Here is a 16,021-nt window from a genome sequence, read left to right as displayed (position 1 = left end):
TCTTGGCATAAATAGGCGCCTCATTCGATAACATCAGGGATCTAAACTATCCACAGAAAATAATGGCTATATGTCAGGATCTAAGCAGATGGGATACCCTAACCCTCTCCCTGACGGGACGGATAAACGCCCTGAAAATGAATTTGTTCCCCAAGCTCAAGTACATCGCAATGATGATCCCAGTCAGTCCAACATCCAAGTCAATGAAAGAACTAGACAAAGCAATTGCTAAGTTTATCTGGAAAGGGAAGAAAGCGAGAATCCCCCTCTCAGTCCTACAGGCCACCAAGGCAACAGCGGATTGGTGGGCCCATCCCTAAAGGCATACTACCAAGTGGCCCAGGTTTGCTAGATAAAACGCTGGCTTGACACAACAGACGACTCCAGCTGGAACGCAATGGAGGTAGCGCTGATGAAACCATTTAACCCAATCGAAATCATGGCCACCCCCCAAACATGCTCCCATAAAACAAAGAAACACCCTATAACAGGGCCCACAATCACCCAATCGCACTGAGTTAGGGCCGCGCAAGGGTTCCAAACTCGGTACGCACCACCATGGTCCAGCATCATGGCAATATTGATCTACGGGCTAGCACATAAAATGCACCATAAACAGGATCAGTAATGGGGCAATATATCACTGATGGCCATAAGCTAAGAGGGGAAACTACAGATATTCCAAGACACATGCACAAAACTGGGTCTGAATATAGGGGACTGGCTCACATACCACACAATATATACTACGATACGTCACCACACGGCACAGACTCCCCACCGACCCCGGCCCCGTACGAGATGGAGATGGAGCAACACCTACATACCTTCTACCAAATGGCTATACCAAGCAACCTGAGACGGAACCACACACTAGCGTACACCTGGTCCGAGGACCTTGGGGTCCAAATCGGGATTTCAGACATCCTGGAATACTACACGGCCATACCACTAATCTCCACCAACCTTAAAAACAGAGAGATACAATATAATATCCTACAACGACTACATTTCACCCCTACCACACTACACTGGATGGGGATCACCCAATCAGACGAATGTTGGAGGGAATGCTATGGCAATGCCCCACGATCTCTCCCTACTGGAGGGACATTCACAGGTACATACGTGACATCAACAGGGCGGAGCTACTGTTGCATTCATACCCGAGGTAATGCTAACGGGGGCTGAAGCGGACGACTGGCATGAGGACATGCTAACCCGCAAACTCATAGGCCTGATATTATTCACAGCAAGGTAACTCCTGATCATCCATTGGAAGGCATGTGCCTCCTTCTCCTTGGCCGAGCAAGCCGCACTCCTCTCGAAAACGTGCAAAATGGAACGAGTGGCGATGACGAGACAACAGTCACATAACCCCACAAGAGCAATAAAATTCCAAGAGCTAACTGATCCATACATAAGAGGTAAAGTGGGGAAGGTGACAACTTATCATAAAGACATGGCTTGCAACCTAACTAGGGATAATTCAGTAAGGGGACAGGAGCAAACTGCACACCAAACACCTTGCTACGTTCGCCAGAAAGGCTAGGGAGCAACTCACAGTTCGGAAGGGAGTGCAGTGGGAATTTTTGTTGATGATTTAGGGTAGTGGGAGTTAAGAGGCGGGCGGGTGGAGAGTTGGACAGAGAAGTGCGTTAAGTGTTTACAGTCATCAACTTAAGTTAAATGGTTTGTATGCAACAAGAACTACGCTCCAAGTACGCAAGACAAACGCAGAGTGCTCACTACTGCAATGTACTATGTTTAAAAAAATGCTAATAAAAAGATTTTTTTTTAAAAATGGATTAGCAGAGTTTTCTAATTAAACCTTTTTTTATTTGCAAACTGAACCCATTTGGTCAGCAATCTAGTACTATATTTTTTATGTCAACAGATGTTATTTGTACCCAAAACATAAAATGAGCATCAATAAAGCATTTTTGTCTACTGCTGAAGTAAGACATTAGTGAGAGGAGTCAGGCCTGGCAGATTCTTAAAAATTCTGCTAGACCTGCAGGTCGAATAACTGAGTTTATCTACTTGACCTAAGAGAAATGCAACAGACCCATAGCAACGGATAACAAAAAGTATCAAATTGTGCATGACACCAAAAATCGACTCTGTTTGTCACACTGCTACTACCCAGAGGCCAGCCATTCACTGTGAAACTTTTATTTGACATTTTCTGCAAACAAAGTAAATGTTAAATAAAAATGTCAAACATCCTCAGCAAATGGTGATCGCCCTTCACAAAATGTACTTGAGTGGGCGCGTAGACTTTGCACGCCCTGATGAGTGTGTACAATGTAAAAGGTTAGCTGCATGAATGGACACAAATGAGTACATAAGATAAAAAGGCTCTGAAAACAGTTTGCACTAGCAAGAGAAAAAGCGTAATTCATGCAAGTACAAATGTGGAACGGTCAAGCAAAGCAATGTTCAAACTAATATATTGAAGCTTAAGCATCAATGCAAATAACACCACTGGGCAAATCGGATGAAGGTGCAAAATCAATGCAGAAGTGTTGACTTAATATAGGTTTAATAAATACAAATGTAGTAGTGGTAAGATGCTTCTGCACATCAAATGTTATGATCTAGCACAAAGGAGACAAAAACAGAGATACAAAATTATCATAAATCCATTTATAGCCACCAAGGTATGTTGAGGTGTTATAACATACTGTTGTGCTGCCCTGTGACTTCATAAGTGAAAAAAAATCATAAGAACATTAAAAAAAAAAACAACAACTTGAAACGAACACGATCCTAACACACAAATAAAAATACACAAATGGTACAGCGTTTGATTTATATAGTATGCTGTAAAATATAACATACTCAAATAGTGACATCTGTCTACAAAATGAAAAGTTACAGCACATCTGTTTAGAATTGTAAATCGTCTTGGTGAAATAGGTGAGATGGTAACCCAGAGGGTTGTATCGTCGACTCAAGAACTTGAGTTTCACATTAGGGAAATTGTCCACAATGTATAACAAATGGGCCAAGCCCTCAAAAGGGAAACAAATTTAGGCAGCAGAGCAGACATGCTGAAAGATCAAATTGATAGTCTGTGGTTCCCAGCAAAGTGAACTGCTGAAAAGAGCAGAGACAATCTATTGGAATGCAAATAGATTTGCCAATAGAGGTGACCAATGTAGAAATGGTGAAGTAAAGTGATTGTACAGAGAGTATATGTTGATGTGTTCTTAGAGGTTATCTTACAGTTGAAAGAGTGCAGTGGTTCAGCCTAGAATGATTTAGAGGTTCTGTCAATATCCGACTGTACAGGTCAGCAAACCTGCGCCGGAATGTGCGCCAGGGCGAGTCCTGTAGAAAGAGCAAAGTGAAGAGGGTGCATGTTTGGCAAGGTGAACACTAGAGAACATGTGTGATGGAATGTAGAAAGGTACCGTGAGTGAGGTCCAAACACATTGAGGTAGGAAAATGAGAAATGGATGTGGATGACATCTAACAAATGTGCAGACGCACTGTCCATGTGCACAAAGTGGAAAGATGGAACTGGTGTATCGGAAGATGTAAATCAGAAAATGTGGGCCAATACAGGAGAAAACAGTTTGGTCATCACTTTAACGCAGGTGAGAATATATAATTCAATCAATCATAGAACGAAGCGAGCTCTGGTGGATAACTGCATTATATGGTATTGCAGCAGATCTGTAGATTTACAGACTGGCTGGAACTTTTGATCACCACTTTGCGTAAACATCTAGTTAGCTTTGTCTATTCATTATTTAAGAGAAGAGAAAGTAAGACTAAGCAGAGTGGATGGGTAGCAGGCAGAGAACTAGGGAAATTAGGTGGAATATTGCTGTTTTCGGCCACCTCACTTTCAGGGGCTGGTATAAAACAGGGCGATAAGATAGAATGTCAGCAGATATGGAATCAGCTCATGGGTTGAGCACCAGTTGCGTTGGGCATGTCAAAGACCTAGGTTTTCCATCAAAGCATTTGGCTGTGTGATCATGTACATTTTCAAAAGTGTTCACTCATCAATGTGATGCATCTTCCCCAATTAAATGAAATATAGTTCAATCTATGATATTTAGATGCACTAACCTCCATTTTACTGTAACGCTTGGAGACAAACCAGTGTTTTACAGTAGCAATACTGTAATTATGCATTATGTAACAACTTACATTAATAGGGATGGAATTAACATGACTGTCTTTTAAAAATAAAAGTAAAGTTAGCACATACTAGTATTTGCCAGACAAGATATAGTTAGCATAATAAAAGTATCATCTCCAATTACATCTAGTTAATTATTTGAAAAAGAAAAATCTTGTCTATCGCTCCGGCAGAGGCCTTTGGTACTTTAGATTGAAGGAGAGGGATAGTGCTGCACTCTCTCTCCATTAGCCCCTTTGAGCTTGCAGTGAACACAGAAAAGAGGGCGGCAAGAGACTGGGGGCAAGAGAGGAATGCAGGGTGAGCTGTGTTTTCATTGAACGGGTAACTTAAATAGCTGGCTTTGCTACACAAGAATCAATTTAATTTGCAAACTTCCATAATTGTATAGCAAATTGCTATGCAACACTGCTTATTTTATGCCTTGGGAAGAGAAAACAAACCAGCCTTTGCCAGTACCCGAGGTCTATACCAGCTCACAGTACTTCCTTTTGGCCTACATGGAGCCCCAGCTACGTTTCAGTCCTTGATGGACCATCTCCTGACACCAGCCACACATGTCCTGTGCTTCGGCGTATCTGGATGACATCATAGTCTTCAGCAAAACATGGAAATCGCATCTGAAACATCTTACGGAAGTGGTGAAAACACTAGGAGAGGCAGGATTGGACATCAACCCCGAAGAAGACCGTGCTAGGGGCCAACCAAACCAAATTTCGAATAGATTGTGTCCTCCCATGTATTCCTCATCTTTTGATATTTCCAATAACCAGCTTTGTTGCTTCGGAAAAAAACATTTCAGCAGGGGCGCTGTGCGTCGATGCCTGTCGACTCGATATCCCTCAGAGGTATATGTAGCACGTGCAGCGCCTGTTGGCATCAGTTCAATTTTTCCACGCTTACGCTTCGGATACGGGACGCTTCGTTCCTTGTGAGAAAATCTTCAAGTAAATTCTTCAAGTAAACTCTTTGAGCATTTGATAGAATGGCTTAGTCTTCGGCATCTTCCACTCCCAAGTCGGGTTTTAAGAAATGCAGTGACTGCAGCTCGAAGATGTCCGTTACGGACCCCCATAGAATTTGTTTATGATTCCCCGGATTGCAAGTGATAGCAGCAGAAATGCATGCGGACTGGCGCTAGCAAGGCTTGGGCACTGGCGAGCAGCCCCGATAGTGAATCAAGGTGGGTTGGCGGCTGCCCTGAACACATAGAAAGGCGGACCTGATAAACTGTGGATGCCTGAACTGCAAAGTGCGCGAGTGGAGAACAGTGGGGAGCAGAGGAGCGATATCTGTTGTGCCACTGGATCTGGAATCTGGAGATAAGCTAGAAGGGAATCGTGTGGCAGCGCGCAGGCCTCCTGGGGACACGGCAAGCAACAGGAGAAGCTGCAAAGTGAAACGAGGATGGACGCTTCAGGAGGCGCGTGGAAGCGGCTCCCTGACAGAGCATACACGCGAGTGTTGCACAGGCTGGGGACTCTAAAAGCAGCACACCGGAACAGTTACCTGCCGGCAAGCAGATCCCCGAGTGCTTGGTGGTACAACAAGAGCGCAGAGAACACTGATAATTTACCTATGAAGCACTGCCACAATTTAAGAACTACACAGGAAGCAATGGCTGGTTAGAGACTGCAGAGGATGAGCGGTTAGTGGTAGATCACACAGGACTACAGCAAAGTGCGTAAAGAGCCCGAATTGGAGTGTTGCTGCTTCGCTGAGCCAAGACTAATTTGCAGGGCTCTGTTGCATGACTCGGGGTGCAGCCAAGTTTGGTCTGCATTGCCTGTCACATAAGATACTGGTGGGTGGTAAGGGGAAGGGCCACAGGAGCAACAAGTAGGGGTAGCTATGAGATTGGTCAGTAGTGTTGCAGGTGTCCTGCAGGTGTTTGCAAAGTGTAAATGTTACCAAGCTGGCTTTTGTCCAATTATGACAGGGGCGATGTTTGACCACCTACCTTGGGTCCTAAGGTCTACCCCACGCAGAGGTTGGTTTTGGCATGTTGCTAACACTCGTTACACTGCACCCAGTGGCCTGGATGGGCTCCAAAGGTGCGGGTGCGCCTGAGCGCTGCCTGCGAATTGCAGGCGTTGGGCGAATGTTTATGGTTTTGTTTGTTAGGTTGTTGTTTATAAGGTCCTCACGCAGATGGTCGCACAAGAGTAACTATGGGTCTGATAGGAGGGTTGGGGGTGGAGTGATTGGGAAGCGAAAGGAACACTGGTATATGGAGAAGAACACAGTGTACAGATGGGGGGCGGGATGGGGTGAGATGAGGGCACGAACTAGGTACATATATGGCATCCAACATTAGGGTACTGACGTGGAATGTGCGGGTGCTAGACACATACCTACGCAGGAATTGTGTAAAGTCCTTTTAGACAGAAAAAAGGTATCCATTGCATTACTGCAAGAGACCCACCTCGCGACAGAGGATCTTGCAAATGTTAAAGAAAGATGGGGTGGGCAAGGGTACGGGGTGGCATACTTAATATTGTGGGGTCACATATCAGGTTGAAGTATGCATAATTAACTCCTATTTTCCTAATCACGGCATCTCATCACACATCAATATGATTAGTGCTAAAATAGCAAAACACAGGGAATATTTTGTCATATGGAGGGGTATTTTGACTGTGCTAGGGATCCACTTCTGGACCAATCAAACCCACCTCCGAATAATACGGGACCTGCATCCTTAGCGCTGAACATGGCACTAACAAACTTAGATCTGGTAGATTTGTGGAGAGAAACTCAACCTTAGGAAAGGAGCTACTCTTGCGTTGGGACTTACATTTGTGCTAACAACACTGTGTCTGCCCTACAGGGAAGGGGGGTGCAAATGCCAGACCTAGAAAGGTACTATCTAGCTGCACAGCTTAGCTTTGTCAACAAATTGCTTTAGGATGACCCCACATCGGAATCGATGCTGCTACGTCAGCTGGTGGCCCCAGCATATCTGAAGGAAATTATACGGCTGCCATCAAGCTGCTTGGGTAGTGAGCCTGCACTATTTACGCTGGGCAGGCGGGTGTGGCGCAGAACACAAATTGCTAAAAATAGAGAATCCATACTTACCTAAGGTCCCAATAGCAGTAAATGTTTGTAGAAATAAAAACATACTAATGGTGGCTATGCTCTGGGAGCGTTGGGGGCTCTCAACATGGAGAGACATGTTTGGGAATGGTATATTCAAGGAATGGAGTCCTTAACGGAGCAGGTGGGGCTACCTAGAGGCCAGTTCTTATGGTACTTGCGGGTGAGGGCGTGGCCAAGCAGAAATTGACGAATTGGGCAGAGGAGCCAGAGGTGACATCACTGTGGACCGTGATGCATACACTAGAAGATGGTTGGAAATCAGTGTCCAGGCTATATAGTAACTTGGCAGACAGACCCAATCCTAGGAGCACTGAGTTGAAGGCCAAGTGGGAATAGACATGCTGGCACAGGGAGTTTGAGTTCTCGTCTGAAGTAGTAACAGTATGGGCTGGTGCAGTAAATGGGCTGGTGCTGCATATATAAGTCCTGGAAAGGGGTTATTTGCGACATGTTTCACCCCGCGGACGATAAACCACCTTGAAGGTGAAGAATTACCATACACTGTAGTACTAATGACTTAACTGGATGGAAATGTGAGGCCAAAGTGGCACCCATTGTCTGATAATTGATACACTGTTATATTTGATACACCTAAAGGGGATGTACTATCACTCAGAATGTTACCCCTACAAGCCTGACTTGAAGAGACAAGGGCGATCAGACCCACTGTGTGAGGAATGTTTTTGTTGTTATTGTTATGTTACAAGTTGTCTTACTGTATTGGAATAGCATATGTATAAATATGCTGCAATGATGGTAATGTTAATTGGAAACAAGCATAATGTATAAATGCCAATAAAAAGATGTTAAAATAATTGACAAACGTTTTGAACGCTGCCAAGTCCTTTCTTTGAATCTCTTGGACCTCGTCTGTCAGGCAGCGGCGGCACTGAACTGCGCTGAGGCTGACACGGAAGCGGCGGCTTCAGCAAGCCAGCCCAGGGAGTCAGGTACCCTGGGGAGTGTTCAGTGCTTGGTGTACAGAGCCGGGTTCGCAGTCCTCTGAGATTGGCGCCGGGGAGGTGCTGAGTCCCCTCAGTCCTCCAGCGGGTTGATGGTAAGGTGGGGTGTGCTGCCGGTTTACATGTTGGCTGATATCCTAAAGCAGTGGTGATAGAGGTGGTTGCGAGTGATATCTGCAACCTCGAATCAGCATCATATATCATATACACACATTCTGCTCAGTCTGAGTACTGATATTGCACAAACGATAACAGGGATATTCCTCCTGAACTGATTGGCCTCATTGCTAGCTCCGATTGCTTTTAGCTATCGGGAGCTTGTGCGAAGCCTGTGTGTGGAGGGAGGTGAGAGGCATTGCAGGCGGGTGACTGCCTGTGCTGCTTGCTTACCTGTTCGCAAAAAACGCAGCTGACTCGATAACTGCTGAGCGGCATGGACTGTTGTGCTACTAGCGTTCCCTGTAATGGATGTCGGAAGGAAGTATCCCCTAATTAAGATAAATCCTATTTTGCTTAAGTGTCTGACAAGTGTTTGGCTGTCGGCAGCCTGCAGTCTGCTGTATGCTGGAGGCCGCTCGAGGAGTGGTCTTAGTCTAGCTGTTACTCTTTATAAACGAAACGAGGACTGTGTGGTGAGAAGGGACTGTGTGGAGGTCACACTAGGGATTAGTTGTGTATTTCCACTTGAAAGTAGTGTGGGGCGTTCTTTTGTGTGTGTCCCATTTGTGCTGAACTGTGCCGAGGTTAGACATCTGCTTCAACACTTAACCTTGTACTCTGCTCATCTGCCCCAGCAAGCACAGAGATGAGCAGGGCTGGTGAAAACGCAAGAAAAAAATGAAACAAATATAACCTCCGAAGCACAGATCAGACCTCACTGGATGAGGAAATGGCATCGAAATTACAGGCAGCTAGTACAAAGTCGAAATCTGCCAACCAAGGTAAAATCACATTTTTGTCCTCAAAAGCCAAACAGAACATATAGTCAGGTGCGACAAATTGCTCCATCGATTTCGGATTTCTTAATGATTGGAACAGGAACAGACTTTAATGAGGGCATCGAAATATCAGGCCCAGTGCCGCGAGACGTGGAAAGACGTGCTAACATTTCGTTAATGGATGTGTGCATTATTCTCGAGGAGGAAATTGATGCCTTCGGGGGTCCTTCTTGGAGACTGAGTGTCTTTCCCAAACTATTTGTAACACCCAAAGAGCAGGACGAAGTAGGTCATTTCAGACAGGTAGATGACAATATGCACAAGGTCTCCAGTGTGGGAGATCGATCTTTATTCCCGCTACAGGAAGACACACAGTTATCTCAGGATTCCATAAAGGGTGGAAATAGTGCACTAAATCTAGTTCTACAATCCCTTACACAACTGTTTGACACAGTGATGTTGGAAGTAAGAGAAAACTCATCTATTTTAAAGGAACATAGGGGGTGACTGATTGTAAACGAATTAGCAAATAATCATCTATGTTCTAACACGTCTGATTAAATTTTGTGTGGCGAAACTACTGCAATTCAAAGAGGAAACAGTGATTCACATGACAACGATGAAATAAAAGGAAGCGTGAGCACCTTTAGAAACACAAGGGAATCCGAAAGGGTCAACAGTGCAACCAACAACATAAGTAAATCCAAGAATATTAAAGGGAGGTACAAAACTGAAGAACAAGGGGTCGAGAAAAGTTCTCAGAAACTTACTTAGGGCAACGACCAGAAGGGAACAATCTGCTGTCATGAAGAACGAAGGGATTGACCACAGCCGGGATACCATAATCATTTATGACACACAACGGTGTACATACAACTGTTCAGAACACTCCACATGAAACATCTAATAGGGATGCTTTACAAGGTGACGTTGAAGAGGTAACTGACTTGCAAATATGTTTGGTGGACAAGCCATCAAAGAAAAAGAAAAAGAAAAGAAGTTAAAGGGTGGAATTCAGAGATTTTTTTAAGCGAGTATGTGAAGAACGCAATAACTGCAGTGATCTAGGAGTTGCCTCCAATGAAGGAGCGTTTTCCCAATGGGGTGCAGTGTTTTGATCAATAAGTCTGTAAACAGCACCCTCACACTGGAAAAGGAAAGCATGGTCAAATTCACTGTAGTACATGCAAGGTAGGACGGCAGTAGCACTCTGGAGAAATCTATATCATTATTGCATCCTGCTGTGGGAAGGAAAGAGGGAACGCCTATAAAAACACTCAACCAGAGCCAGCCGGGAAACATTATTACCTGTTATATTTGAAACAGTGTTTGAGAGGGAGGAAGACCTCCCCCTCAACAGGGCGAGAATAATGTCAATATTTGCAATAATCTCGGATCTAATGATTATATCGATCTCTGAAATTCATTTCATGCAATTATTTAATGATTGCAATGTTGATAAATGTGCTGTGCATTTCTATTCTAAGATCATAGCAAATTTAGTTTGTGATAAATAGGACAGCATTCCGAAAAGAGGATATGAAAGTTATCGTACCCCACAAATGGAGGTTGAGGAGAAATGAGTTACTAATCCATTAAAAGCTGATTATGCTAATATGAACAAAAAATGCTCCATAAATAGTGAATGACAAGCAGGTTTCTTTTGAAAAAGACCCCATCAGCTGGGCATGGCTGGTTACCTCTCTTCCATTGCCCAGATGTCTTAGGCCAGGCTTTGGGAAAGAGAGATCGTAGAGTCTTGAGCTGGAATTCACGTGGGCACAACACATTTGTGGATCTACAAATGTGGGACACCTTTAATCAATATGATATTATCTTAATTCAAGACACGTGGATTAATCTGCCTCCTGTCATCAGTGGATATTTAAATTATATAAAGGCAAAAAAAGGAGAGAAAGCGAGGCCCTTTGGGGGCTTACTTACTGCCATAAGAAACAGGCATGGTTGCACTATAGAACAATGTACATGCTAACTGAGGCAGTGTTAGCCTCTGAGGTAGTTGAAAAACTAAATGGCAAGGAGACAACTATGTTAGTGCTAAACATATATTATAATTCAACACTAGTTAATGTAGAAGAAGCCATCAATGACACTGGACATGTGTCAATGAGTTGAGTCCCATAATTATTGGCAGGGACTTTAACTCTATGTCCATCCGTTGTTGTATCCTTTGAGGATCTGTATACTGAGACCAGTGCGACTGAAGCTATTAAAATTCAGGGGAAAAAGCAGCGAGATGGGCTAATTTGGGCAAAATTTCCTGCTAGATGCGGCTTCATTCAAATGAATTCCATTTTCAAGATAGTCCCTAAATTGGCACCCACTTGGTTTGGAATTGCATTAACCTCTGTTATTGATTACATCTACTTAACCAACGTAGAATATAATGAGATAAGCCATTTTAAGACCATAAGGATGAACCCTAGTGATTACGCTATGTTGGACCTGTCCTTTAGTATTTATCTAGTGGAGGGGAGGTAAAATCCTCGTATTGTCACAATTTAGTGACCAGCGCCTAAGTAAACAGAGTTCTCCTGCTAAGTACAAATAGTGATAAAGTCAACCTGGGTTTGGCAAAATGGTGAGATAACTTAACAGAGGTGGAGAATGATTGCTGCTCTGCTCCTGCTGAATTCCACCATTTGTTATCAAGGTTGTAACCTCGGTCAAGAAAGATGGAAGCAACAGGTTACAGCTGATAATAAAGGCCTGAACTTTGACATTGTAATAAACTCTAAGAAGGGTATATTACGTTTGGATATAAAAAAAAAAAGAGTAATTCAATCCAAACTTAAGGATTGAAACACACATACAATGAAATTTGTACCCTGAAGCAAATATTTAAAACCTGTTTAAGACACCATAGAATTCTAAGGTATATTAAGGCCAACCACGACTTTCTTGTAGATATTTTAAAGAAGGATGCTTGACACATGGTGGACAGTGAATAATAAAGATGAGGCCCAACCTAAACAACAGTCATCCTGTGTCGCATAGGCTGATCGGATCAATTATGTTTCTGCTAAATTCAGTATTGATGTTGACCAACTCAGTAATGAAATCTTTGATCTCGTAGCCGAGTAAAAATGGTCTTATGAATTTGAGACTGATGAGATTAAGAATATAATCATAAAGCTGAAGAAATCGCGATCTTGTGGTCTCGATGGGATGGCAAATGGGTTATGGAAAAACTATTCTGTTTTTCCTGCTTCCTGGAAACAATCTACAACTGTTTCAATCTTTAAAAATGGCATTTAGAGAGGAACCTTTAAGCTATCGCCCCATCTCATTAATAGATACTTCCTCTAAAATGTTAGCATTCATCGGACTAAAAGGTCTAATTAAGTGGGCACAGAGTATAAATTGTCTTAGTCATCTTTAGATCGGCTACAGACAGGGTGTTGGCCCTATAGAAAGTGGTTTAGCACTGGTGTCATGTATCTCCCAAGCAGAACTCTTTACGTGGCTGTCCTGGATTTGCCCTCGGATTTTGACAACGTTAATCTTTGCCTTTTGTGGAATACGTTGTTGGAGTTGGGGCTCAATCCAGGACTGTTACGTATGCTTCTGCTATTCTACTCAAACAACAAGGCGTGGGTCAGGCTAAACACTCTAGGTAAACTGTCAAGTGCCATAGCCCAGTGAAAGGGAGTCCGCTAAGGAGTTTAAACTTAACTGTTTACCTACTCTAGAAGTTCTCGAGCCAAAATTAGAGATTCCCAGATAACTTAGAAATTGTAGGTAACGCAAGACAGAGTCTGGAGTCCTTATATCATGTTATTGAATGCCCTCAGCTTCTAAAGTATAGACTGACATTTCTTGGACCCTACGCGCACATTACATCCGAGGTGTTACCAACGTGCCTCTGGACTAGATTAATGACAGGCTCCCAAGTATCTCTTAATTTAGTTTTGTCCACATTTTTGGAAAAATCTTTGCAGAACTACAATTGGTAGTCGACTTTGGGGAAGCACTCCTCGAGAGTTTAGATTAACAGGTTATTACTGCTATTTTGATAAATGTTTTGGATATGCATATTCTTTTATTGATGCCTTTTATTGAAATCTATTAATGAATTACTGTTATGTGCTTCTAACCAAACAGTTGATTTTAGAATGATAGTTTAGGATCGAATAATTTGAATAAGTGTGGGGATTTTATTCAATGATTTTTTTCTCTTCTTTTCTCATTGTTTCTATTTTTGTGCAGTACCTTGGTGCTACAAACAAAATAATTTAAAAAAAAACTCTCAGAATTACACAGTCTCACTTTCCCATTTGATTTTTTAGCAGCCACAATTGGGAAGACCCACTCAAACTTCATCTGACTCAATTATCCCCTTCCTTCTTAAGTCTCTCCAAATCCATCTTCACTTCTTCCCTCAAAGAGATGGGAATATGCCTCTCTGAATGTGATATAGGTTTAGCTCCTCACTTGAGTTCAATCTTGTGGCAATATCTCTGAGCTGCTCTATACCCTCCCTGAACACAGTCAGAAATAAATACTTCTCCTTTCCTTGTAAAATGTATGTAATTCATTTTGTTCTGTTGGCTACTACAACTGACACAGGTTCATCGCTACCTGGATTAAGTTTAATCTTGAGTTTAGCTTGATCCTCCCAAGACATTAACTCCTCTCTTAGCTACATATGTTTTGACTTCTGCCATCCTTTCTTTAAATTCAACTGAAGCCACCTTCTTTGCAATCATTTCAATCACTGAACCCTCAAAAGCTCCAGGATTCCTAATATCTGATTTCCTTAATACAGGGCTGTAACCGCCCTTACACATTTCTATCCATTTGTCCTTGATGAATATGGTGTACAGAGATTCTGAATCCACCATTAGTTCTGAGGATATTCCATCTATCATGAATACACTTTTAGAAACTTTATTCCAGTTGCCTTATACAACATAGTTCCTCCTCCTCTTCCTCGCACCCATTTTATCTTGCTCTATTAAGATTGTAATGGCTTCCCTGTTTTTTGTTCCTACATACCATCGCAAAATGTCCTTTCATTCCATAATTGAAAAATGTTTCATCCCAGTCCGGGCAACTCTTAGAATTTGTACAGTACCCTTCCTTCCCACAACAATACACTTTCCTCTTTAAAAATCTGCCTTTGATTCCCCACAATCTGGTCTTTGGACATTCTTCCACTCCTCACAAGTTTTGTTTGATTTTTCTTTCATTTCCTTTTTTTAATGTAGTCACTCCTTTTATTTCCTTTTGTTTAACTCCAGCAATCTGTGCTGTTTATATTGAGCCTTTTTCTTTCGCTTTAATCACTTTTGAACAACTTTTTTTTGCAAATCGCTATGGTTTCCTCTAGAGAGGGATCGTCGCACAACCAGTCTTTCCTCTATATTACTGTTTGTGTGGATTATATTTCAGGCCTCAAAAAGCTTTTAAAATCTACCGAACCTAGTAGATCTAGTAACTTAATGTATCTACTCAACATAGAAGTAGAGGACAAGGAGAAAGGAGTTCAGGGGAGGTAGGTATTGAAGGAGAATGAGTAAACAGAGCGGGAGGAGAGAATGGATGTGGACAAAGGGAAAGTGGATGGCGAGGGAAAGAGAGCGTAGTGTAAGTAGAGACAGTATGAATTGATCATGACAGAGGGGATAATGTTAAATTGGATTGAGAGTGAAAGGGCATGGTTTTGGAGACAAAGAGGGGTGAAGTTAAGAAGAGAAAGAGCCAGAAGAAACAAAGTGAAGAGAACACCTGAGGGGATGGCGATGGACTAGAGTAAACAGGTTAGAGAGAAAGAGTAGTCACAGATTGAGAATGCAGATGGAGGACAGACGGAACATCCACACATTGAAGGATGCAGACTAGTTTAAATGCAAAGAGCCAGACGACAGGGATAGACTAGGAATGGTCAGAGAGAGAGAACCCAAGTGAAGAGTGTACCTAGGACTAGAGAGAGAACAAGGGAAGAAGGACCTGGGACTAGGGGGAGAAAGAAAGGGAAGAGCATAACTAGGGCTAGAGAGAGAGAGAGAGAGAGAGAGAGAGCGAGATAATACAGCGAGCCTGGGAAGCTAGCGTCCGAGCAAGGACAGAGATGGTGACAGTGCAGAGAGAGGGGACAATTCTACACTGGGAATACAGGACTAAACGTAAGAGCGGGGGCCAGACTGGAAACAAGAATAGGGTTGGGGAAGGGATGAATAGTATCTAGAGATAGTCAACTGAGGGAGACACACAAGATAGCCAAAAGGCATCAAAAACATCTACAAGGGAGTCGAACTGTGTTTACACATATTGATGCCTGCAGCCTCATCCAGCCCACGCTGATGTTGGCATGCCCATCCACCACTGTTTGAAAGGGGACCTAAAAATGCAGGTGCCCATTGTTGTGTTGAGGGGTGGGAAAGGTTAAACGGAAGTGACCTGTTCTGGATGGGGTCTACCCATGGGGTAATAAGGGTAGGTGAGTAGGAGGGCAGGTGGGGTTGGCTCGGGTGTTTGGGCATGAAGGGATGCCGTCTGCTGACTTGGAAGTCTAATAAATGGGACCCGATTTGACCATTCTTATAAGGCTTCTTAGTCCTTTTCTTTTTTTCCACTTTGGTGCAGCCCACCATGCCCAGTGGGCACATCAGGTGGGGAAGGCAGATATGTTTTCTACCATAGATTTGCCTGTAGCAGATCACTAGATCCAGTTACACCAAGATTCGAGGAAGTACACGATATCTGGAGCAGCAGTTTTTCAGCGAGTAATGTCCCATATGTTTAGAGAAATTGATGGTTCAGGGGTGCCCGTGGAATTACATGACCAAATGCCATGGGTTACTGTAGGGATGATAGCTGATCATAGATACTTTGCT

General features: G+C 43.1%; 1 protein-coding gene across 3 annotated transcripts in view; it reads right to left on the bottom strand.

The window, feature by feature from the left end:
* Positions 1 to 16,021, bottom strand: part of ZNF124 (zinc finger protein 124) — a 567,552-nt gene that overhangs the window by 55,248 nt on the left and 496,283 nt on the right. Inside the window, exon 9 of one of the 3 annotated variants that reach the window (XM_069607996.1) lies at positions 2,160 to 2,600. The exons of the other annotated variants lie outside the window; for them this stretch is intronic. Coding sequence (XP_069464097.1) covers positions 2,587 to 2,600 — 14 coding nt within the window. The 3' untranslated portion in view covers positions 2,160 to 2,586. Of the gene's footprint in view, positions 1 to 2,159; positions 2,601 to 16,021 lie in introns of those variants that run through there. 3 annotated transcript variants of the gene reach the window in all.

Source organism: Ambystoma mexicanum, chromosome 4q (assembly GCF_040938575.1).
Source record: "Ambystoma mexicanum isolate Mex_15411 chromosome 4q, UKY_AmexF1_1, whole genome shotgun sequence".
NCBI classification, from domain to species: Eukaryota; Metazoa; Chordata; class Amphibia; order Caudata; family Ambystomatidae; genus Ambystoma; species Ambystoma mexicanum.
The sequence above is the reverse complement of the archived record's forward strand: the minus strand, read 5'-3'. Positions and strand labels throughout refer to the sequence as shown.